Source organism: Artemia franciscana, chromosome 4, assembly GCF_032884065.1.
Source record: "Artemia franciscana chromosome 4, ASM3288406v1, whole genome shotgun sequence".
NCBI lineage: Eukaryota > Metazoa > Arthropoda > Branchiopoda > Anostraca > Artemiidae > Artemia > Artemia franciscana.
Window position 1 is genome coordinate 2188945 of NC_088866.1, and position 26855 is coordinate 2215799.

At 36.4% G+C, this 26855-nt stretch overlaps 1 protein-coding gene across 2 annotated transcripts in view; it reads left to right on the plus strand.

The window, feature by feature from the left end:
- LOC136025849 (hepatocyte growth factor-regulated tyrosine kinase substrate-like) overlaps positions 1-20452 on the plus strand; it is an 89859-nt gene extending 69407 nt beyond the window's left edge. Inside the window, exons 10-14 of one of the 2 annotated variants that reach the window (XM_065701872.1) lie at positions 345-517; positions 4002-4152; positions 8915-9100; positions 14344-14514; positions 20195-20452. In XM_065701872.1, the coding sequence (XP_065557944.1) occupies positions 345-517; positions 4002-4152; positions 8915-9100; positions 14344-14514; positions 20195-20304 (791 nt within the window). In that variant the 3' untranslated portion in view covers positions 20305-20452. The remainder of the gene's footprint in view (positions 1-344; positions 518-4001; positions 4153-8914; positions 9101-14343; positions 14515-20194) is intronic. The other variant, XM_065701873.1, reaches the window with a different exon arrangement.
- The last annotated feature ends 6403 nt before the right edge of the window (positions 20453-26855 follow it).

The following is a 26855-nucleotide window of genomic DNA, read 5'->3' on the forward strand; positions in this document are numbered from 1 at the left end:
GTGGGCAAGAATTGTGTTCGACTTTTTAAAGTAAAGTTAATAATGGGGTCTTTGAAATCCTGAGAGAAGAATATGTTTCGTGATTTTATTACTGAAATACAAAAAAAAAGGTATTTTTCAAAGTCTAAGGGGAGAGGTTTGGCAGCAATTGCCCCCTCCCCCTCCCCAAGTGTTTAGAAACAATTGCCTCTTTCCCCTCCCCAAGTGGCACTCCTTGTTTAATTAAATACAAAAAAGTATCGTCCGAAAGTTTTACTTAGTAAATAAAACTCAACTTTCACTGTCTCTTTTGAAGATTTTACCTGCAATAATATTTGATTTTTAATATTTTATTCTGATTCCAGGGTACTACGAGACACTGCAGGATAAACTGACACAGGCACGTGATGCACGAGCTGCTTTGGATGCACTTCGGGAGGAGCATCGTGAGAAACTGCGCCGGGCTGCTGAAGAAGCTGATAGACAACGGCAAATGCAAATGGCTTTTAAACTTGACATAATGAGAAAGAAAAAACAGGTTAGTTCGCCACTTGTTATTAGAGTGAGGGAAATAATTTCTTGGATCAGATTCCGTTTTTAACCATAAATAAAATGAAAGGGAAATATATAAATAAAAAGTAAATTTGGGTAAAAATGATAGGTAAAAACTCTGATTTTCTAAAACTTTTCTTTTGATTAGTTCGAAATTATGAATATTTTAGGGCAGTGTCACAATTTGTTAGTGTCGCCATGTTGTCTTGTGAAAGCAAGTCTAATTGTTTAAACTAATAAGCTATTGTCCATAAAAACTGAATTATAAACTATTTGTCTACTCCCAAGTATTGCTGCTCCTTCAAGGAAAGCCAAGCCTTTAACTGTTTTGTGCCACATGTTTTTAGCTTATTTTTAGGTGATCCTTCACCGACTTTTTTTTTAATTTTATTTTATTTTATAATAAAATATTAAAAAAATATATTATAAAATATTTTATATTATTTTTTATAATTTATATTATTTAAAAATTTTTATTTTATGAAAAAATATAACTAATTTTATTTTATAATAACATATAGGTCTCTTTCTCATTAAAAACTGAATTCCGAATTTTTGCCGATTTTTAAAGATATACATGGTTGCATATATTTCAAATTACCAAATCAAATAATCAGGTTTCATTTTCAATGTCCTTGGTACTTCAAGTTAGTTCTGTGTACTCTTAAACTAGAGCAGATTCACTAATGTATACTGGTACAGGAAATACGCAAAAAGGTGGTACAATGCTTTTACAAAGGATCTTGTGATCTTCAGACAAGTGCATTTTAAGGTTCAAATATCGGAATGCTTACTTTCAGCATTTAAAGAAGTTTAAGTTTTTAATTTTTTTTGCATTATAAGTGGTTTCCATTAAGAAGCTGAAGCCCTCTGCCTCCCAGAGAACTGTTACATGGCAAAAATGCGATGCATTTAAATGAAAACTCAGTATTTTCCCAGTTTAATTGTCTTCTTAAATACAGTAAATGCTGAGAAGCTGCGACTTGGTTCTATTATAAATAATTGTATCTTATTCTAATTATTACGACTGTCATAAACTATTTCCGCCTCAGAAATGTAATAAAAAATAGATGTCACCAAACTTTATTCCATTTTCCCGTCCTGCCTTGATTTCAGGCCTACCCCCTGTAGACTAGAGTCATGGATATGAGCACGGCTAAATTTTGATAACCATTGGTCTCCATAAATCTATTGTCTAATGTCTATGACAGTCCATGTCTAAGGCAGTTAGGCCTCCCTTAATTAGTACTTCTGGTACTACTACTACCAGCTCAGTCCAGCACAAGGCCAACACAGCTACGCACGCTCTTCTTCTATCCCAATTTATTCAAAAGAGCCCTCTTTACACCATCCCAAGAAGTTCCAATTTCCTTTAAATTCCTTCTTATAACCTCTTTCCACCTCATTCGAAGAGACCTGCTTTTTGATTAGACCTAGATGGATAGTCGAAAAGGACAAGCATTAGGAAATGAATGACAATCACTAAAAAATTGATTCATTACGAATTTGATATGGTGTCATAACGTGTTCGTTGCTGTGTGTTTTCCTTGTGTTTGGTCATGTATTCCACCATTTCTGTGTTTATCCCTGTCTTTGTTGCTGTGTTCTTTTGCTCCTTCGTTCCTGTGTTTTTTCCTGAATTTACACCTCCGTCCCTTCTTGAGATTGTACATCTGCTCCTTCCCTCCTCAGTTACTTCATTCTCATAATGCTGTTACTAACAACTTGTTGCAATACGAAATTGTCTGAGGCCAATACAGCTGAGCATGCTCCTCTTCCACTCCACTTCCCTCTTTAAACCCTCCTAAGCAAGTTACAATTTCCTTAAAATTTTCTCTTACAACCTCTTCCCTCCCCATTTGTGGAGGACCTGATTTTCGTCTGTCTGTTGATAGATGTCCAAACAAGCCAATCTTTGGCAATCGGTTATCGTTCATCTACAGAATGTGCCCTAGCCATCTCAAACTTTTTCTCACTGTAACATAAGAAAGCGAGATAGAATCACACTTTTTCAAGCAAACGAGAACGCCAAACAATCTGTAAAAAATTCCTCTGGAAACATCTTCAAACCCTTCCTCGTCTTCTGAAGCGCCCACGTTTCAGAACCCTACTTGTCCACTATCATTTGCATCATTTGCTATCATTTTTTGCAGTAGCTCTAAGTCTCTGCTTTATCAGTCAACCCCTTTATCAACCATAATGTTCCACTAGAAACACATTTGTCCTAATACTAGCACCATAGATGGTTATCCGCTCTGTAGATAAATTCTGCTTCAAGGTAGAATATTTATTTATTATGTTATAGGATATAAATTTTATTATTTCGTTTTACTGGTATTGGGTTTCGCCTCTTTGATTTAAAAGCTAATAAATTAAAAACTTCCATACAACTGAGTAATTAAATTAACAAATGGCATTCACTAAAATAACACTAATCAATAGATCAATTTATTAGTTTCATCGTGGATCGTTTTTATGCGATCCTTTTTGGCTGATTTAAAAGTAAAATTTTACTTTTTAATCATCTGTAATTTTTGTTGAGTAACTATATTGAAGCTTTTATTTATTGCGCCTTGTGGGATTATGCCTTTAGACTCGTGCCTCCTGCGGAATCTTGGTTTTTATTTCTATATTCTCCATAGTTTCTTGTATTTACTTTGTAATCCACTTATTTTGTGTCAATTCTATTTGAGGTTGTATACCATCCTCCTAAGTTTCCTTCTCCTTTGAAATAAAATTTCGCATACGTGCCTAAGAGGGTCACCGTTAATTTGTTCTACAATTTATTTTCAGTTGGAAGGTGAGTTCGGGATAGATTTTTGTTGAGCTAGTTTTCTCAAATTTTTATTGCACTTGCCCGTCGGCTAAGTGCCATATAGCGATTGCAATTTCTGTCGGTCTGTCGGTCACGGTTTTTCTAGTTCGGGTAATTCCAGATAAGCTAGGACGGTGAAAGTTGACAGGCGTACCAGGGACCGGACCAGATAAAATTAGAAATAGTCGCTTCCCTGATTCGACCATCTTGTGGGGAGTGAGCGAACGAGATAGTCGAGAAGAATTTTTGTTTGCGATAAAACAAATGATTGTTGTTCTTAGGAATGGGTCGTTGATCCAAGGGTATGATTCTCGCTTTTTCTGCGCGAGCAGTCCTGGGGTCGAATCCCGGTGGACCTCAATTTTTACATGAAGGATTTCTAGTGCTTTGGCGAGTTCGGTGCTTCTGGACGTGCTAGGACGATGAAAATTGGTTGGCGTGTCAGGGACCTGTACAAATTATCAGTAGTACTGAGTCTAATTTTAGGTTCCGACCTCATCACAAGTGCCATGTAAGCTATTGGCTCTTGTTTTTTGTGTGTGTTTTTTTTTTAATGTTTTTCTAGCAAAACATTTTTTTTGCTACTTTTTGGGTACTCTTTAGTTTATAATCTTTACCAATGGTTCATGATCAATAAAACAGCCGTTATTTTCAGGAGTATCTTGAGTATCAGAGACAGCTGGCAATGCAAAGAATTCAAGAGCAAGAGCGAGAAATGCAGCTTAGAATGGAACAACAGAAGCAAATGTATCTTCGCTCTACCACCGGCTATCCTCCCCAAGGACCTCCTTATATACAGCCACCTGGTATTTTTTTATGTTTTTAGTTCTATATATATATATATATATATATATATATATATATATATATATATATATATATATATATATATATATATATATATATATATATATATATAATATATATATATATATATATATATATATATATATATATATATATATATATATATATATATAATATATATATATATATATATATATATATATATATATATTTTATATAATATATATATATATATATATATTTATATAATATATATATAAATATATATATATATATATATATATATATATATATATATACCACTATCTTAATAAACGAGCAATAATTGTGTATTTACGTATGTATGTATTTTTTTTTTTTCTCGAAAACGGCTCCATGTTTTTTCGGTAAAATTGGCACTGTGGGAAATTTTTGCCTAAAAAAACGATCTAGATAGGTCAGAAGTTTGAGAAAATTCGTTAAGAGCCTTAATAGGGGGAAAATTGTGTGAGTGGCGTCATTTTTATATACATCAGTGTGGAAAATTGAAGATTTTCTTGTATGGAGAAATTTATATTAAATTGCTTACAAGGATTTGGATTAAGGGATTACAACAATTTAAAAACTGTAACAAAGAAAACAAAAAGTTTGAAGATTAGTAGAAATCGTTGTTAGAAATCGGACTTGCTTTTATTATCAAACATCTTTGAAAAAGTAGTATGAAAAGATAGCAAATTGTCTGAAATAGTCTGCAGTTGGAAGACAAGCGACAATGAGAATCCATCTATAGAAGCGTGCTGAGTGCCGGGGCTCCATATATAAAAGTTTTTCCAAAATCTTTCTCTCTTTTGAGATTCCAAGAAAAAAAAAATCATAAAAGTCACAACCTCTTCACAAATATGTGATTTTAAAATGACAATTCTAAATTTTAACATATTTTTTATTAAAAAAATTCTTGTTTTATTTTACAAGCAAACCACAACCATTTCACAAATATGGATCTTAGGTTACAAAGTTGTACTTCCAAATTCTAAATTAAACACTAACTAATTTTTTTTTGTTAATTCTAGCTCAAATTCTAATAATCCTGTATTATTTTCTTTTGTCAATTATTGCGACTTACTCATTCAGATCAGTGATTGCTTACAGCAGTGGTTCTCAACTGATTTTGGGCCATGCCCCACCAAGATACTTCTAAAATCCTGATGCCCCTCTCGTGGTATTGAAATTCAGGTGTTTACACCTGAAGGAAGCTTAAAAGGTCATTAACTTGGTCATTAGGTGATTAGGCTTTTATTGTATTAATGGAAATATTGTTTGAACACATATTAATGAAAATATTGTCTGAATAGAACACTTTCTATAGGTTACGTTGCAACAGAAACCTCGTGTAAATGACCCCCCATTCGTCTGAACCCTCGTGCAACTTAAAAAGAATTAAAAACACTGATAAGTCCCCTTTTTTTCTTATATTATTCCAGTACTAATAGGGCGCAATAACATTGGGGGAAGGGGGAGCTGTTTAATGCTGCTTGAAAGCCAATATTTCTTTTTATGTCGTTGTATATGTTCCCCATAAAAACACCCTTATAAAATGCCTAATGGCACCAATGTTCAATTTTTGCGGTCAATTCTGGAGTGTAAAGTCTTGAAACCATAAAAGTTCAATCCGAAATCTCAACAATTGAAAATCCTCATACTAGTGCTGAGAATTTTCCATCTTAAATACTTCCCTGTCCAGTACCCGAGCATGTTTTCTTTTTCTTTCTCTTTTTCCCCGGCAGTACCCGGTCACTGGAACATCATAGGGGCACTAAAATGAATAATCTTCTGAGGTTCTCGGGATTAGTGTTTTATTTTCCCCATACTATAAAGGTTTGCATTAACTGGTGAGTGTTTTTGTATTAGATAGCATACTCCACCCAAAATTTTCGAATAAAAAATCGATTGGTTCAATATTCAACCCTGCATGCAAGTATAATAATTACCAACGTCGCAAAATTCTTTTAAAAATCTATTTTTAGCAGAAATTTTGAACCTGAAATGCTTTGGTTTCTTTCTGAAACCAAAAACCTGTCAATTTCCTTCCTAAAACCGAAACCTGTCAATGTTTTTCAAATTATTTCTGACTCAACAATTGAAACCTAGACTAGAGGCTGCATCCAGTTGAAATTCAACTCCGACCAGAGTAAAAACTATTTTTAATTTTAGAGCTGAGGCCCAAATTCAACGACCCTCTCTCCTCCCCATTCACACATTAAAAGGAAAATAATTATAATATTTGACCAAGTACTTGGAAATAAATCAAAATATGGTCGTTTGAATGGGAACTGAGTAAAGCCCTATGTGACGGTGTAATTATTAACTTTGCCATGCACCAAAAGATGCACGCAAGCAGCATATTGAAAAAGAAGCGTTTTCATTGGCTGCTAGTGACGGAAACTAGTTGCAATCGTGGCTCGGCCGGTTCTTTTTCTCTGGTACAAATTAGTTCAGCTTGCCCAAATTGCTCTAAACGAAGTGAGAAGTATATTTTGAGCTTCTAATCAATACTAGTTTAAACTTATTCTATGCCTTGGGTTGAGTTCAGGGAAACAAGACTTCATTTAAATATGGGTGAGCTAACTTTCTACGATATGTAACGTAATTCCAATTTACTCAATCTACATTGCAATTACGCAATTTATTCAATTTATTCAGATATACAAATAGCTCCTCAGTCTTCAAATAGTTTTCTTTTTTTCAACATCCTCTCGGCTTCTTTATTCTCTTCATATGGAGATATTAATTGACTCCATAGCTCTTCATAGCTGTACCCAGTTCTTCAGTTTGGGACGGGGGTCAGTGGCGTGACTCTGTAAGCTTAGCCAGAGTCGACCCAGCTCTAAATGGGTACCTGGAGAAATCTGGGGAAGGTAAACAGGAAGGGTGTGCGAAAGCACAGGATGGTTGGCCCCCAACCCCCCATTGCACTTCCTGGCTGAAGGGCCAAGAAACGGAGATCAGCACCGCCGGTAGGGACTGTAAAGTCTAATGCCGTATTCTTAACCTTTTTTACCTTACCATAGCTCCTCCGCTGGGGAGCTATCTTTTTCAATACGTTTATTCAGAATATATGGAGCTAAAGAAATAGTCATCAGATCTTCAAATGCTTGTTCATTCATTGCCTATGGAGATATTCGTTCTCTCTATATGGAGATAAATTAATACCCATTTTCGTGTTTGTTATTTCAATGTGTTCATTCAGTCATTATGGGAGATAAATAGATAGCTCTGCTATTTTTCAAATGATTTTCTTTTTTAAAGTTCATCATTTCAGCTACTGCATTCACTCCATGTGAAGATATTAATGCACTTCATATGGAGATATATTGATAGCTCCTCGGTCTTCAAATATTCTCCCTTTTCCAATATGCTTATTAACTTCATATGGAGATAAACTGAGTGTTCCTCGACCCTGAAATAATTTCCTTGTTTCATCTTTGTCATTTCAGTTTATTCATTCACTTCATATGGAGATAAACAGGTCGTTCCTCGACCTTGAATAGTTTCTTTTTTCATCTTTATAATTTCAGCTTATTCATTCATTTCATATGGAGATAAAAAGATCGTTCCTCGAAATTGAAATAGTTTCCTTTTTTCATCTTTATCATTTCAGTTTATTCATTCACTTCATATGGAGATAAACATGTCGTTCCTCGACTTTGAGATAGTCTCCTTTTTTCATCTTTATCATTTCAGCTTATTAATTCACTTTATATGGAATGGAAATAGAAATGGAAATCATTCATTCTATTCTATTCTAAAATATATTTAAAATGTTAAAGGGAATGGGTGGCAAATTTGTTTTAAGTCGGAAATAATCTGTGTCGTAACCTACACTTTCAATGTATACTCCCAGCTCCTTATTGCCCTCCAAAGCCCCGTTTAGCCCGATCAAAACCACAAAAAAACCTGTTTTAAATCCTATTAATGCAAGAACTGAAAGTTTTGAAAGAGCTTTGTGCCAGTGTTTGTACAAATCATAAATAAATAAATTTGTAATGCGTCACGTTGATTTGTTAGCTTATTCTTTTCTTTTTATTTGACAGGCCAGTTGGATTATCGCAGTATGTTTTTTATAATGTACCTATTTTTTTTTACCCATACCCTCATTTTTATTCATTTTATTCATTGTAGTCATTTTATTTGACAGGCTAGTTTGGCTCATCGCTGTAGGCAATGTTTTAATACTTCGCTTATGTTTTTATGTTTTTTTATGTAGGGTAGCTGACTGAAGGCAACAAATTCGGTAGTTTTTATGTTGTGAGTTTGCTTGATAATAAACTACTATTCTCTTCTTTCATCCATTCCATATGGAGATGTATATATCGCTCTTTGGCTTTCAAATAGTTTCCCTGTTCCATTTTCCTCGTCTTAATTTGTACTCACTCATATTGAGATGAATAGATAGCTCCCAAATATTCTAGTACTTTTGTTTGTTCAACTTATGCATTTCAGCTTGCTTATTCGCTCCACTTGGAGATAAATGGATAGCTTTTTGGTCTTCAGATAGTTTTATTTTTGTAACATTCTTGTTTCAGTTAATTCATTACCTTCACATGGTGATAAATAGACAGCTCCATAACCGTCTTTTTTCCTTCTTTGTTTTTTTCCCAGCTCCTTCATTCATTCAACTTCTTAATTCCTTAACATTCAGTGATTTTTTTCAACATTTCGTGCCAAACTATTAGTTTTATTTTGTTTATTCTTTATCTTGGATTAACCATTTTCAATTTCGAGGAGTGCCGGGATACGTGCAACCTCCACAAGGCTACCCAGGAGCTGTGCCGCAACACGCTGGTAATTATGGAGGTCAACCTCAACAGCCATTTGCACCTCCTCTAATGTACGGAGCGCCCTCTCTAGGACCAGCCAATCAGCAACAACCTCCAAATCAGTATGTTCCAATGCCTCACTCTCAGCAAGGTGAGTTTCGCTGATTAAATATTAGGTTAATCATTTTTTTGGAAGTTTGCCATATTTTGGCGAGAAAGCTTATTACTATAATCTGCAGAAGAAAAGATCAATGACCAAATACACAAAAACATCCAACATGTCCAAACTTTTACCATACCCCTTAATCTATGTTAATCGATGTTTGTTAATCGATAGTCTGCTTGGTGCTGGGCTTAGAAGTTGAAGTGCTTTATTGTGAAGTGAGTTTAGTCTCTGGAAATGTGTCTTGAGAGGAGTTAATAACACACGAGAATTTGTAATTACTGAAGTTGGAGGCTGGATTTCCAAACGTGGTGATTCAAATGAAGTATATGCATCTTTAATGAAATTGTAGAATACGGTAATTAGAAATAATAACGCTGCTCAAATGCAGTACCTTATAGAAAGTAGACACTGGTAAATTTACATCCGACACGATTTGCTACAAAAATTTGACTGACAGTCAAGGGCTTACCAGGTAAGATGCATTTGCAGCAGTAATGGTACCATACGGTTTAAGCAAGCTTAACAGAAAGGAAGACAATAGATATACATAATTTTTAAACTTCGTAGCATTTCAAAAGTAATTTGAGGGCCAAAAGTACCGTTTTAAAATCTTACCCACTCTTGGAGAAACTGGCAGGTTTTAAGATTGAATCACTTTTTGGCATCATTTTTCAACGGCTTTTAAAAATTTGAAACAAATGGTTTAGGTTTATTAGTTCTTTCCTTTGGTTTTGATTTTACTATTATATTTAAAGGTTATAGATTTTCAAGGGGAAGTTGCTTTTGGGGTGAGTTTTCTTATAAAATATTTATTTTTCTATAAAAAAGACTAAGTCAATAGAAAACGAACAGAAATTAATTTCAAAAACTTTTTTCACAAAACAAGAGCACTGAAGATGTCTAGTAGCTGTTTATCTGGCCTTCTGGAGGGTAAGAATTTACGATAGTAGGGTTAGACAGAGGGATTTTACCGTACTCAGAATATGGTCATCCAACCAGAATAGCAGACTTTGGAGTTCGAAGGTTGTATCATGGTTATTTGTTTATTTATTAATTTATTCCAAACATGTTTTTTAATATCGGCGAAAATTAGTTTTTTCAGATTTTTCAATGAAAATGCCTATTACTTAGAGTGACCGTGGTTGCCTGTTTTGGGACTGACTTCTTCCTGCATTAAAATTGACAGTTCTTAATGCTGACGAGTCTCAGATAAGACTGATGTATTCAATGAGGGGTGTATATTGCACGGGTATGCCCAAAGAAGACTATGAGCGCTGCACCCGAAGTGACGCATTTTTGAAAGAGTTCACAGAGAAGCGTTAGCTTTATGGGTCACACTATTAACATGAGTAGTAAAGGTGCAGTCATGCAAGAAAATGACGCCATGCATTTTCATCACAACAAGAAAGAAACTCAGAGTCTAAGTATTTTTGACTTGACAGATTTGATAGTCCATTTAGACCACGGTAAACGTAGTATACACGTAGTATACTACGTAGTATATCATAAATCTTTTCTGGAAATTGCTTCGTGTGGACGTTTCCTTGGAGATGATTGGAAAGTAAGAGTGACAATTGTCTACAAATTTATCTTTGTCGTAATGTTCTATCAGTAAGTAATAGACAATGCCGCGAAATGTTACTCCGACAAGTTTCGTCCCTTGTGGGGTATCGCATGTTATCTCACTCACCTCTTGAGTCGTAATCTCTTGGTGCAAAGCGAATACTTTTCTGTCTTTGGGACAAAAAAATCGCAGTTGCCTGCGTTGGGCGTTTTGCACTCATTTTTTTTCAGGTTAGGTTGGCCACAATACAAACAGTCTTACTTTTCAAGCCACTTTAGGATCTAATCGAGCGTTGTGACAAGGTACATAGACTATGGTCTGACCGGTACGGATTTTTGGAGTTCGATATCGATATATCGGTATCGTACCGATGCGATATATAATTTGCCGATTTTTTTCCCCCTCAGGAAAGAAACCTTACGTAAAGTTTAAACCCCCCCCCCCACTATCTGCCTATACTCATACTTACATTTTTCTCCCTGGTATATTACAAACGAATTGTTTGATGTTCTTTACCTTTTTTGATCAGCAGATTCTGTGAGCACACAAAGAAAATGGTACATATTTGTGGAAATGACAAATAAGAAAAAAATTAATCAAAGAAGCCGGTTTAGCTACATAAACACAAATACGTGACAATCTGATTGAAAGAAGCGAAAATCTGATTCGATAAGAATATTTATTGAAATTGATTATTCAAAACCCAAATTTCAATAGCGGAATCATTCACATATTAATGTGATAACTTTACTTTCCATTCATATGATATTGTCTCTTACTAACGAATCCATGCTAGGAACACTGGATACAGGGGTGCAGCTAGATTTTTAAGTTTGGAGGAGGGATTTAAAGAATGTATCGATAAAATCGTCCAGTTTGCCGACAAATGTGGACACACAAGCTAAATTTAAAAGGTAAATAGATAAATTTTACAAGGTGTTGACACGAAGCGGTGACACCTTGGAACTCCCTCTCTAGAACTTACAACACCCTCTCCCCCCCTAGCTGCATCCGTGACTGGATATCATGGTTTTAACCGATTGAATCTTGTACCCACGTAAGTAAACATTCATTAAACAGAAATATATGGTTCATTGTATTCTTTTTAGTTGTTTTGGTAGAAGATGTACGTCCTTGAAGTCACCGTACATTTAGAACATTGGTGCATCATGTGTGTATTGATAACAAATATACTTTGACTGGATTTCATTGTACACCTCAAGTTCACTGAGTGTTAGTGTGCCTTCACTGGCCAATCTTTAAGAACTGAGGTTTTCTTTTGGGAGGCAACGGATGGGAAACAGTACAAATAGCGGCGAGCAATGCATTAACGTCACTGGGCCCTAATATGTGGCTATTAACGTCAAATATCTTTATGCTGGTTATATTAACGTTTCCAGTCATCACTTTGACTGAGTGGTGCCACTTTGTAGGTTCAGTGTTGAGAAGGGGGTCAACTTTTTTCCGGCCAAACTTGCTTTTTCCATTTGTGGTCATGTAAACTGCTATGTTTCTTTTGGTGGTTCCTTGACCTCACTTGCCAGTCGAGTAAAGGGGGCGTTCACGTATCAGGGCTGTAATATCGGGGATAATTCAGTTTTTTTTTGTATTCATCGGCAACCACAGTCTTCATTGGAAATATTTTAAGGTATTTAGAGTACAGTTTTTCACTGAAAACACACAGCGGTTACTCAAGGAATCGTCTGCTGAAACTTCTGAGAAGCCGTATTCAGTCATCCAGCGGCTATATTAACGGATTGCAGAGCCAATCATTTGTCTGATTGATCTATGTAACTAGAAAAAATATGGGTGAGAAATACATTAGTCGAAAACAACGAACGTTTTTAAACACAACAAACATGAAATACCAACCGTTTATTTTTGTTAGTATTAATTTTTTTTACGTGATTTCGGGAAATTCAGAAAATTAGCTCGGGGGATAACCTATGTTTTTTGTTTTTTAGTCTAATAAGTATTATTGACAATTGTCATTACAAATCAAAATAAAATTCGTAAAAACAAAATTGTCTTGGTAAGGGGGAAGAACAAAACGGTGAACGTCAAACTTCGCTCTTTTCAGTTTGTCATACACTACTCTAGTTTAAAGCTTTGCAACTGTGTAAGCTGTGTAACTCTCAAGTTTAAGTATGAATCTGAGTATCGCTATTAAAAAGGAGTGAACAATTTGTATATATATATATATATATATATATATATATATATATATATATATATATATATATGTATATATATATATATATGGATAATTTTGAAATGGATTGTATGGATAATTTTGATGAAATTTGTCTTAAGGAGCACAGGAAAAGCCATGGGAGAACACGGAATCAACTGTGGAAGTAAAACTTTCCTGAACTTAGCTTTTGCTGATGGTGAGCTTTTAGGGGTTTTGCGAGTTCAGGGTGCTAGAATAGGTTTGAAAATAAATTTTAAGAAACAAAGTGACTAAGGCTAGGAAGAAGCGAGCATGAAAAGGTGTTGGGTAACGAAAAGATTGATTAAGTGGATTGCTTCACTTACCTTGGTAGTATCATTAGTAAAAACGGTGGATGCAGTGAAGATGTTAAAAGTAGAATAGCCAAGGTCTGAGGTGTTTTTTCACAGTCGAAAAAAGTTTGGGAGAATAAGAGTCAGAAGATAAGTCTGTGAACCAATGTTAGAATATTGGAAGCTACAGTGATGATAGTGGTTAAATATGATTCTGAAGCATGGGTGCTCTCAAAAACGGAGGAAGATTCGCTAGATGTTTTCTAGATATATTTGTTACGGATTGTTTTGGGTACGTGTTTGACTAACCGTATTTCGAACAGTAGGCTGTACAAAAAGCGGTGGTTCAATACCGCTTTATAGGAGTATAATGATAGAAAGGCTGAGATGGCTAGGGCATGTTCTGCGGGTGAAGGATTACTGATTGCCCTTTTTGGCCAACCGTGTAGGACTAAACGAAAAGTAGGTCGTCCTCGATTAGGGTGGGAGGAATTTGTAGGAAAGATTTAAGGGAAAGAGGAACTTCCTGGGAGGATGTAAAGAGGGAGGCTTCGAGTTGATTGGGATGGAGGGGAAGCGTGTGTAGCTGTGTTGGCCTCAGGCGGTTTGATGCCATGATGAGTCTTAAGAGCAGTAGTATTAATATACAATACTTGGGAACAGGTTAGTATTAATACAAGTTTTCCAATAATTTTTTTTGTCTTAATTTCCCGCTCCTGTAGTACAAGTGTGAAATTAAAATCTTAAGTCATTCATAAATCTTGGCTTTTTTCATAATGCAGATGGAACCAGTGTGTCTAGTTCATTATAATTTTATCTTTCTTGTATATATCTGATAAAAAAATAAGTAAATAAAAACTAAAGAGTAATACGTTTTTAAGACATAGTAACTGTTTTTATAGGTTGAGATACCCATTGTTAAGTGTATTTGAGCTTGCAGAACAGAAAAGGAAGAACATAAATTTTTATTGTTAAAATTAATGGATCCGACCTTACTTATTACATAACTATTTTAAATTGCCTAATTACCGCAAACAAATACTGAGTATTTTTTTATTATGGTGTTGATTTTCCATGGGTTATTCTTTCTTTCGTGATTTTTTGTGGATATAGATAAATTGATTGACTGATTAAAAAAAAACATCGTATTATTTTACAGGGTCAGTGCCTCCTATGCCAGCTAATAACCCTCAGTACCAGGTAACACCACCAGGAGCACCAAATTATAATGTGCCACAACATGGACAACATATTCAAGGACAACATGTTCAAGGGCAACAGCCGCCTAATTATAATTACCCAATGCCTGGTAGTGATCAACCACATCAAGGTGAGAATTATTTGCAATTTGCTTGGATGTGGAAATGTGGAGTGTCAAAATGGCGGCAGGAATAGAGCAGCTTATAGGGCAGTGCAGTGGGGAAAGTGGGCTGTTTGTAACCTATTTCAGGGAGGGGGAGAGTTTGGGGTCTAAAGTGTGAATGATTTTAATAGTAGTGCTCTACAATTTGGGATAACACTCGCAAAATAGTTCTATAAGCTTCACTGGATCGATAGTAGTTTTTTTTAACATTAAAATACGGGCGATTTTGTATTTTATTATGAATATTTATAATGAAATATTGCGTTGCAGATGAGTTTTTTACCAGGGGAACAGTTTGTGAGGCTAGATGAGGGGGGGGGGAATTTAAGGGGTGTAAATTTTTTGAAGTGATACTGTAAAGTGAGAAGTGCTGTTCAAAATATCTTTATGCGGTAATATTCGCAAAATTATTCTGTAAGTGTCATTGGATTGCTAGTAGGGTTGTTTTACCTTGAGAGATGGACCCTTTAGTATCTTACCAAGAAAAATTATTTCAATAGGCTACCCGAATATCACTAAAATCCTTATTTATAAGTATAGGATAAAGCCCAGAAAGGTAAAGAACAGAATTTTCTGAATGATCTGATTTGCACTTAATCTTATTATTAATGACCGTTTATAATAAGATATTAGATGAAAAAAGGAATCAGTGGAGATACCAGGGGAGTCGTTTGCGAGGTTGGTTTGGAGGAGATCAAGATCTATGAGGAGACTAATTTTGAGAAGCACTGCTTTAAAATGAAAAAGTACTTAATCTAAATATCCCAGTGTAATAATATTTGCAAAATAGTTCTGCAAGGTGTCGCTAGTACTATTGCTTTTAACATCGAGACCAAGGCATTTTTGGATCTCATTATAAGATAATATTTATAACAAAAAATTATTTTGAGAAGATGAGTAGGGACACCATTGGAACTGTTTTTAGGCTAGGTATGGGGGAGGGGGAAGCAGGTCAATATTTAGATGTGATCACATGCAAAATATTTCCGCGAGTCCCTGACGTATTGTTGGTAATTTTGTTTTTAATATTGGGGGAAGGACAATTTCTGATTATGATACTATTGTTATTATATTCATTATAATTATTGTAATAAATAATTATGTAGGAAAATGCAATGGGACACCAGTGGAACACTTTGTGAATCAAGGTTTGGTGATATCGACTTGTAACTGGGGAATGATTCTGATAAGCGCTGCTTTAAAGTGAGAAGTACTGTTCTAGATGTCTTTATAATAAGCGCTGCTTTAAGTGCTGCTCTTCATAAGCGCTGTTTTAAAGTGAGAAGTATCGTTCTAGATGTCTTTATAATAAGCACTGCTCTTTATAAGGGCTACTTGAGAAATACTGTTCTAGATGTCTTTATAATAAGCGCTGCTCTAAAGTGAGAGTACTGTTTTAGATGTCTTTATAATAAGCGCTGCTTGAAGCGCTGCTCTTTATAAGCGCTGCTTTAAAGTGAGAAATACTGTTCTAGATGTCTTTATGTGATAGTATTCAAAGATTATTTATAATTCATGCGACGCTGCTTATGTATCATTAAAAAAAGGTAGCATCTTGGAGGACTATTTTGCAAATGTTACGATATATAGATAATTTGCTAATTTGCTGATCTGCTGCGAGAAATTTGCTATTATAGAATTAAAAAAGAATTATAATAATTACTATTCAAATACTTATTTGTTTTTGAGTATCCTCAAATCCGAAATTCAGTTTTTAAAACTGGCGTCATTCAACACTTACGTGCTTGGATTGCAAAATTTATTTCAATATATTTTGCAATAGGTCAATCACGCTTAAAAAAGATAGTAAAGCATTTTAAACCGATATTCTCATTTTAATCTCCGCGGTGTTTCTTGACTTTGCACCCCATCAAGAAGCGACCCCCCCCCCCTGAGGACAGGCATAAAAAAAGTAAAATCATAGCGGTGTTATCTTATGCAAGGATTTTCAAAGTTGGCTTATCCCCTCCCTCCAGAAAAAATGTTCCTGAAAGTTTTGACTTGATCCCCCAGCCATAACACAAATCAGAGTAGATTTACCAAAACTCTAACCTTGAAAATACTCCCTGTCCTTCCCTTTCAATTATTTATGCATCGTTTTTTCTGCACAAATGCTTACTTTTACCCCAAAAATAATAGATTAGAAAAGCTAATCTCTAGCTCAAATTCATGATCTTGAGATAAGGTGACTAGTGCTTAATCATTTGACCCAGCCACGCTTAATATTTGATTTCATATTTTTGTTGAATTAATATACACAAATAAACGGTTTTTCTGTAATGTTATCGACACTATCAATTTACATAGTAAATTACTGTATACCAATCCAGTGATAAAGACTGACTCTAGATTATAAATGGCATCATTTTTTCTACTCATCTTTGCCATCTTATTCCATATTTCCCGTCTTATTATTCTTTTTTACTTATTTATCATAAACAGAGAAACAATTGGCAAAAATTGTAAGGAAGGATTTTAGTTATTGTTGTCCATTTATTTTGATGTTAATAAACTGAACTGAACTGAACTGAACTGGATTGTCGGCTCCATCTTTTAAATTGGCAACACACTTCCAAGATTTTACTACAGACAGATTAACATCTAAATCCTCCTCATTTATTATAAAAGTAAGACGCATAACTATACGTTTATTATTGTTATTACTGTTATACCAATCCAGTGCTAAAGACCGACTCTAGATGATAAATGACTTCATTTTGTCTACTCATCTTTGCAATCTTATTCCATCTTATCTCTTGACTCTTCTCACACTCTACTCCTCTCCCTATTGTATTTTTAAACACTTCATATTTAAGAACCTGCTTAGTGATTTTCTTCTACACCATACCTGAAATTGTGTGCTATGACTGTAAATGATGATTATGATGGGCCCATGTGCTAGTTATATTATAGCCAAAGATATTGTAAATAATAGAGACAATACCTGCTTGTTTTCATCAGCGTGCTATAGACGGTAGGCATACCGTCCGTAGACGGTAGGTGACGTATACCTTCACGGTAGGCAGCGTGATATGGACGGTAGAACCTGCTCATTTTGACAGGACATTGAACCTAAATGAAATGCATAGTTCATATTGTCATTTCTAAAAAATATATGTATCTTGATAATTTATATGTTAGAATATTGAAGTTTTCTAAGGTAGTTTTAAGACCTCTCAACACTACAAATTAGGGTAAATATAAATAAAGAAATTGCTTGGGGAATTGCCCTACGCTTTCGTGCGCGTATGCAAGTGACTGGAGTTTGGTGGCTTGCTGATCTCTGATCAGCAAGTATAATGATCATCTGATCATTATACTTTAGAATTATGAAGCTTTCTAATGCAATTTAAAGTTTTCCAAGATGGCATTGAAGCTTCTTGACGCTTCCAAATGGAGTAAAAACAAATAAAGGAATTTCTTGGGGAATCTATTGTTATATTATTATTGTTATTGTATTATTATATTGTTATTGTTATTGCTATCTATATGCCACATTTTGGGGCTGTACTGCCTCCCTTGAAATCTAAACATTTTAGAAGAATGACCCCATAACTATTGATAATATTAAGATAATTTATCTTTTTTATCCTTTTTATGAACAGAGAAGAACCTCTTATTTGTAAAAGGAAAGATAAAAACCTCTAATCCTTAACTTGTCTTCTCAACAGCACCACCACTCCTGGTTTCAGTATATTTCAGCTTAATGTGCATGACCTATCTGAAAGAAACTCAAAAGGACAAATACGGATCTTCAGATTTATTCTAATGTCCCGGAAAACCTTCCTTCTCCATCGCATTATACAGGTTCATGAAGCAGTGAGGCAAAGGGCATATGAAGCAATATCCACAAAACCCTAATTGATTCGTTCCTTTGTCGTATACCAAATGAAGAAGAAGAAGAAGCTAGTTGTATCACTAAGAGCTTTCTTTTTACAGTTTGTCACGAAATGCCTTACGAAATTATTCTCTATCACCAGTTGTAAACTGAATACTGTTTGAACGCTTGGGTATTAGTTTGGAGCTTACAGAAGACCCTTTAGCTTTTAAACCATTTGATTAGTAGAAACAAGTGGATTAATACTAGGCAGATATCCAATGGTGACTAAGTAAAATCATTGCTAAATAAAACAGATTGGGCACTTGTGTGTCAATGTACTTACAAGACTGTTATAATTCTAGACTTTAAATAGTAGAAACAAGTGGGTTAATACTAGGCAGATGTCCGATGGTTACTAAGTAAAATCATTGCTAAATAAAACAGATTGAACACTTGTGTTTCAATATGCTTACAAGACCGTTATGATTCTAGACTTAGAATAGCAGAAGCAAGTGGATTAATACTAGGCAGATGACCAATAGTGATTAAGTAAAATCATTGCTAAATAAAACAGACTGAACACTTGTGTTTCAATATACTTACAAGACCGTTATAATTCTAGACTTTGAATAGTAGAAGTCGGAGGAGTAACACGAGGCAGATGCCCAGTGGTGGCTAAGTAAAATCATTGATGATTAATTACAGATTTGGCATATGTGTATTAGAAACTTACAAAAGATCTAACAATTCATAATTAGATTTAATACATTAATTTAAGTTACATAAATACTTCGTTTATTGGATTAATTTTATTCACATTTAATGATTAGATATCGCAGAAGATGCTTCAACTTTGAACCATTTCAATAAATTGGAGCTGGTGGGGTAATATTTGGCGGTAGTGACCAGTGCCGCCAGTTGCCACAGTGCAGTGGATAAGGAACTCTCCTTCTTACTTGTACGATATGAGAAGAAACCACTCAGTGGTAAACGTAGAGTTCACCAAAAATATATGTTTTAAGTCACTCTAGCCGTGTAGATGGCTCATTGGACTTACAATCCTATGTCCTTTGGGAAACGGGCTCAAGCTATGGTTCTGGCTATCTCGAGTTCTGGCGAGAAGCATGTTTCAGTGGTATGACTTATTTAATTATTAGATTTATTTATGCTTTTTCTTCGCTAACTTCACACTTCACGTAACTAGTTATACAAGTTCATCAATAGACAGGTTCGTAGTGCTGAACTGGAAGATAGTCAATTGAGATTTCACTAGAAATGAAAAAAGTGGTTTAAATATAACTAAAATTTTTTTAAGGATGCTAAGGTTCCCTATGGGGAGGAGTTTACCTTAAGCTGAATTTACAAGCTTGATATGTGGATGCAACTCAGGACTAATTGCCTTCTAATTAGCGCAAAATTTAAAAGGTTTTCAAAAGAAAGAGGTTGCAGATATAGCTGCGAATATAAACTTGCTCGGTTTGCAAAAATAAGGAGGATGATTTGACGCATTGTTGGAGCCAGTGCCAGGGGCTCTTTACGAAGGTATATTCGGAAAAACTGAGTTGATACTTAAAGATGTCTTAAATAGTACGTCGCCACATTTTATCTGTAGAATAGCGAAGTATTAGGAAATTATGTTTACTAAAAGGAAGCTCCATTTTATTAAGTAAATTGAGTGTTTCAATTAAGCGTTTTAATCGTGATACCAACTTGGAAGAGTAGGGATCGCTAATATACGTCTATATTATTTGTGCTTTTATTGTGCGCTTGGCAGTATTATTGTCGTTAAAATATATTTTATCTTATTACTATTTTTTTCACTTTTAGGCTATCCTCAATATTCAGTACCACCGTCTACTGTACAGCAAGTGAATCAACCAGCACCATCTGCTCCTGCACCAACTCCAGACATTGGAGAATTGATTTCTTTTGATTAAATCCAGATTTATCGTTATTATTTCTTTTAAATTTTCTAGTTGTCACTGCTTTCTAAATTAACGGGGTTTAGTATCGTCGATAATTTTGTGGATTAGCTGAATAGTGGAGTTTTAACGATTTTGCGAATTACATTATAATGCTTGCCAACTGTTTTTATACGCTATTAGGGAATACGGACTATACGCATTGTGAAAAAAGTAGTTCTTACAGAGTAGTAAATACGGTTAAACGTCTAAGCAGTCTTCTATATGGATGTGAAACGTGAGTTGTCAAAGCTCAAAACAGTAGAAACTTAGATATCTTTGATCATGATTGTCTCCGTCGCATTCTAAATGTCTGACGCCATCAACGAATATCCAATAATGAGATCCCTCACCGCTGTAAACAGCCGTGCCCAGTCTCGAAGCTTGTAGAGATGATCAGTGTTGCCAACACTTTGAAAATACTTATACTAGTTTTCCGACCAGCCGAACAGCAGGTTAAAAATTTCCCGTAAAAAAAAATCCATAAAGTAAAACTTGAACAGAAATTCGAGTCAGAAAGGTGAAAGTAAAACCAAAATATATTGTAAAATTTCATTGTACCAAATAATTTCTAAATGTATATGTCACTTGCGCCGTCCGGCTAGCAAAACATCCTACCATAGTTTACCTTTTTATATGTGTTAAGTGAGCCTTTTGACTCCGACCATGAAATATTATGGACCGAATGCAATTCTGCACGTTTATCAAAAAGATTTTCATGTTTAATTGTTGCTTCGGTATATTATCCTGAAAGTGCTAAAAACAGGAAAGACTTGATTGAACACATTCAGTTTTTCGTAGACAAAATGCGCCGCAAGCATGTCTCTCCTGGCTTTGTTATTGCCGGAGACTTCAATCAAACTAATAGGCAATGGGTTTCAAATATTTTAGATTTGCGACAAGCCGTTACAATACCTACCCATCAAAGTGGCAGCATACTTGACTTGATTTTTACAAACTTGACAGACTTTTATTACGCACCGAGATCCCTAGGACCCCTTCTGAATTCTGATCACTTTATCATCTTCTGGGAAGCCAGTTCGGCAATTCCGAAGCCAAAAAGAGTCAAATATACGGTGCGACCACTTACTGCGGACTCGATATCTACATTTGGTCGCTGGATCGGTAATTATCAGTTTGAGGACATTTGCTCTGAACAGGATATTAATATTAAAGTCAAAAAGCTGAATACTCTGCTTCAGGAGCAATTTCAGACTTGTTTTCCCGTAAAAGTCATTACTGTGAGTGACACTGATAAACCGTGGATAACCAATGATCTAAAGAATTTAATAAAAACCCGTTGTCGCCTTCATATCGCTGGTGATACCGTAGCTTCAGTCAAGTTGCGTAATCATATTGTTAAACTGAACAAGCGTGCCAAGAGGCAGTATGTGAGGGATAAAATTACTCCCTTACTCACAATAGACCCCCACAAATGGCATTCCTCAGTAAAAAGACTTACCGGTAAGACAACACTCAGAGATCTAAGGCTCCTCAAAGAGGACGGTACCTTAACCTCAGCTAATGAAGTCAATTCTTTTTTTGCTGACATTTGTACCTCATTTCCATCAATCACCAAATCAGAAATTGATACTATCATTGCTGGTGCAGAGATTGAGGACGTATGTGAGGTCTCTGAATTCACTGTTTATAAGGAACTCCTAAGACTGAAAGCGAACTGTGCGTCCTACCCAGGTGAGCTTCCAGTAAAGCTGTTACGTGAATTCGCCATTTTTCTTGCTAAGCCACTCTCTTCTATAATCAACCAATGTTTCCTTCAGCAAGTATTCCCTAGTGCTTGGAAAAGAGCATATGTCCGCGTTATTCCAAAAGTAAGGTGTCCAAAATCTTGTGATCAACTCCGGCCTATATCAATAACTCCGAACCTTTCTAAAGTTGCAGAAACGTTTATTTACCGCAAACTTATGTCACAGGTCTCTGCACATCTAGACCCGTATCAGTATGGATGCTTAAGAGGCAGCAGCACAACTGTTTATTTAGTACGGATGTACCATCTCATTGTCGAGTGGCTCGACCGAGGAAGTGCTATAGTCGACCTTCTCCTCGTAGACTACCGAAAGGCTTTTGATCTTATTCGCCATTCCGTTGCTATCACAAATCTACGCACCATGGGTGCGCAAAAACATATTCTCCTTTTAGTGATCAATTTTTTACAGGCCCGCTATCAGTGCGTTTACAGTCTTTTCCCAGGAGATACCGACTCCGAATGGGTCGAGCTTACATGCGGAGCCCCACAAGGTACTAAGCTCGCTAGTCTACTGTTTTTGGCAGTGATAAATTTCATCCTTTCCGGCTATGAAGAAAGATTTAAGTATGTAGACGACTTGTCAGTCCTACTGAAGTACATTGTTGAGAAGTCTGAGGCTGTCCCCCAATTCTGTAACGAAATAATCAACAACTTCAAAGATGAATGTACTGCGAACAGCCTCCAAATCAACGAAGGAAAGACTAAAATCCTTCGCTTTAATCCCCTGAAGAGAGACTTTGTGTGCCCTCCTCCTCCTTATCCTAGTGAATCTTCGGCAGTAGTGCTTGGTGTCAAGTTTAGCATCGACTGTTCTTTCAGCCTCCATGTCGATACAATTATCAAAAAGGCAAATAGTGCGATGCGGACACTTTAGTCCAGGACTTTTAGCTCAAAAAAGGGTCGAACCCGGACAAAATTGCAATATAAACGAAAATGGTACCAAAATGATCAGAAAAAAATTCTGTACAACATACTAAAAGTCCCCATAAATCCGAGTGGGGCGAGTACCCGAAAAACAGGGGAAAAGGGGGAAATGCGGGGGAAAATGGTAAAAATGCCGAACATGCCCAGAAAATAGTTTAAAGTGAGTTTTCTGGGGTTTTCACATACGCTGATTACGAAATTGACATCTAAAATTCAGTATAGAAAAAGAGTACTACGAAAAACGGGGAACAGGGGAAAGAGGGGAGAAAAGAGAAGAATACAGGGTAGGGGTAGAAAGCGGTTTGAAAGATATTTCCTGGGGTATTCCTATCTGGTGATTACGAAATTGAGAAATAAAATGATATAAAAAAATCGATTAACATAAAACGGGGAAATGGGGGGGGGGGAAGGGAAATATACAGGGTAGGGGTAGAAAGTATGTGGAAATGTGTTTTCTGGGGTTTTTCTATCTGCTGATCACGAAACTGACCCCTAAAATGAAGGAAAGAAAACGAGAACCATTAAAACCGAACAAAACTGGAGGAAACAACGGAAAAGGGGAAGGGAGGCCTGACTCCTGAGCCAGCTGCTAATGGCTAATAAGTAGGCCTATGGACAAAATAACTCGCTTAAGTATCAAACTTGTACTTTCTTGAATCATAGACATTTCTTACAACCATTTGAATTACTAAACATAAAGAAAACAGCCGCTTGGCAGTTATATATAAAATGGCTATTATATGTAAAATTTGCACTTTCGAAGGCAGTATAGTTGACTTGAAAAACACAGCATTGATATCACTAGTCGAGCTCCTCGTCTTCGACAATCTCGTTGTCCCTGTTCAAACAGTTGATACCCTGACTTTCTCCACACGCGAACGTACACGCTAATCCATTTTTCTTGCAGCTGCATCGCGAGTTCTCGCAGCCTGTCTTACAGTTGCATCTCACGACACTCAAAAGAGTCTGAGGTGCGGGCAACAAATGGGTCATCACAGGTGAGTATTTATGGTCTCTGAGGACCCAACCCCAGTCAGCCGGGTCGAGGTCAGCTGGTTCCCCTTTCCAACAGGATACCTGGAGGCGCACTCGCTGGGAGTGGAATGAAGCTGCAGCTTCGGTTGGCGGAAGCCTTTCAGGCTTAACAAACGCCGTAGTATTAGACGAAGAAACTTTTTCCAAGAAAATTCGATGTCGCAGCTTAGTGAGATCTTCGTTTGGTCGTGCTTTATACAAGCTGAGGAGAAGATATTCACCCGCTTTCACAATTTCATCTTTGGACGATGATTCATCCAGAAACACCTGAGGCACCAGAACCGTGTTATCGCTTCTTTTGCGTTCGTTGACGATTCGAAGTAAAGTGTTTTTGCATTAGGCGGGAGGTGATACAAGAGTAGAATCAGAAGGTCAGTGTCGTTGCCAAGAACTATTGTTTCAGAGTTTTCTGCTTTCAACGAAGTGTTTCAGCGAAGCAAACAGAGTTTCAACGAAGTGCAAAAAAATGGGAGAAGTATCCAGGCTGCTTCTGGTAGGGCACGCACTCTTGGGATGTGACACGACCTCACGAGTTTTCGGACTTGGAAAGCAAGCTGTGCTACCTCTTTTGAAGAAGAGCGAAGTGTTCAGAAAAAAATGCAAAGTGTTTCTGGATGAATCATCGTCCAAAGATGAAATTGTGAAAGCGGGTGAATATCTTCTCCTCAGCTTGTATAAAGCACGACCAAACGAAGATCTCACTAAGCTGCGACATCGAATTTTCTTGGAAAAAGTTTCTTCGTCTAATACTACGGCGTTTGTTAAGCCTGAAAGGCTTCCGCCAACCGAAGCTGCAGCTTCATTCCACTCCCAGCGAGTGCGCCTCCAGGTATCCTGTTGGAAAGGGGAACCAGCTGACCTCGACCCGGCTGACTGGGGTTGGGTCCTCAGAGACCATAAATACTCACCTGTGATGACCCATTTGTTGCCCGCACCTCAGACTCTTTTGAGTGTCGTGAGATGCAACTGTAAGACAGGCTGCGAGAACTCGCGATGCAGCTGCAAGAAAAATGGATTAGCGTGTACGTTCGCGTGCAGAGAATGTCAGGGTATCAACTGTTTGAACAGGGACAACGAGATTGTCGAAGACGAGGAGCTCGACTAGTGATATCAATGCTGTGTTTTTCAAGTCAACTATACTGCCTTCGAAAGTGCAAATTTTACATATAATAGCCATTTTATATATAACTGCCAAGCGGCTGTTTTCTTTATGTTTAGTAATTCAAATGGTTGTAAGAAATGTCTATGATTCAAGAAAGTACAAGTTTGATACTTAAGCGAGTTATTTTGTCCATAGGCCTACTTATTAGCCATTAGCAGCTGGCTCAGGAGTCAGGCCTCCCTTCCCCTTTTCCGTTGTTTCCTCCAGTTTTGTTCGGTTTTCATGGTTCTCGTTTTCTTTCCTTCATTTTAGGGGTCAGTTTCGTGATCAGCAGATAGAAAAACCCCAGAAAACACATTTCCACATGCTTTCTATCCCTACCCTGTATATTTCCCTTTTCCCCTTCCCCCCCCCCCCATTTCCCCGTTTTATGTTAATCGATTTTTTTATATCATTTTATTTCTCAATTTCGTAATCACCAGATAGGAATACCCCAGAGAATATCTTTCAAACCGCTTTCTACCCCTACCCTGTATTCTTCTCTTTTCTCCCCTCTTTCCCCTGTTCCCCCGTTATCCGTAGTACTCTTTTTCTATAGTGAATTTTAGATGTCAATTTCTTAATCAGCGTATGTGAAAACCCCAGAAAACTCACTTTAAACTATTTTCTGGGCATGTTCGGCATTTTTCCCATTTTCCCCCGCATTTCCCCCTTTTCCCCTGTTTTTTGGGTACTCACCCCACTCGGATTTATGGGGACTTTTAGTATGTTGTACAGAATTTTTTTCTGATCATTTTGGTACCATTTTCGTTTATATTGCAATTTTGTCCGGGTCAAACCCTAAAAGTCCTGGACTACTTATACTAATGCGTCGATTTGGTTTTTCAGTGACACAACTAAGGATAGCCTATCTTACTTACATTCGACCAATTTTAGAGTATGCATGTCCCGTATGGGGCCCACAAGTCAATAACACTATTTACCTAAGTGACCAGCTTGAGTCAATACAAAAAAGAGCAGTCAAAGTAATATTGTGCGATGCTTTTACCGAATATAAGTTAGCATTATCCACTTTACAAATTCCCTTTCTTCAAGAGCGTCGTCTCAGTTTGATCCTTGAATTTGGCCAATATCTTCTCAGAAGTGATAAATACAGATCGATACTACCACCAGTTTTAGTGAAACATCGAAGTACTAGGTTGAAGAAATTTGACAGATTAGCAGCACCTCCTTCACGCACAAATCGTTTTTCCAACTCATTCATCCCTTTCTTTGTATCAAAGTATAACAATTGTTGATTTTTAACTATTTGTCTTCTGATTTTTTTTTTTGTCGTTTGATTTAATCCTTTTTTCTTTTTTGTAAGCACAAGCGCCATTTAGTTTTATGACTACGAGAGATTGTGCAAATAAAACCTATTCTATTCTATATTGTACTAGGTCTCTTAAGTTGTACCGAAAATGGGACGATTGTACCGCATTGGCAACGCTGGAGACTAAGGCCCGTGTGGTTGGGCCATTGTCAAAGGCATGAAGGCCACCTATGTATCTCGAAGTCCGCTATTGAAGGACAACTGTTCAAAATTGGAATTGTTTCTCTGGAAGCCAGAGGAAAGACTGGTGGTCAAGCAAAAACCAGGTAGAATTGCTTCGAGGCTTCGACCTCTTCGGTCGGCTCCGGAACAGAGAGCGAATGCAA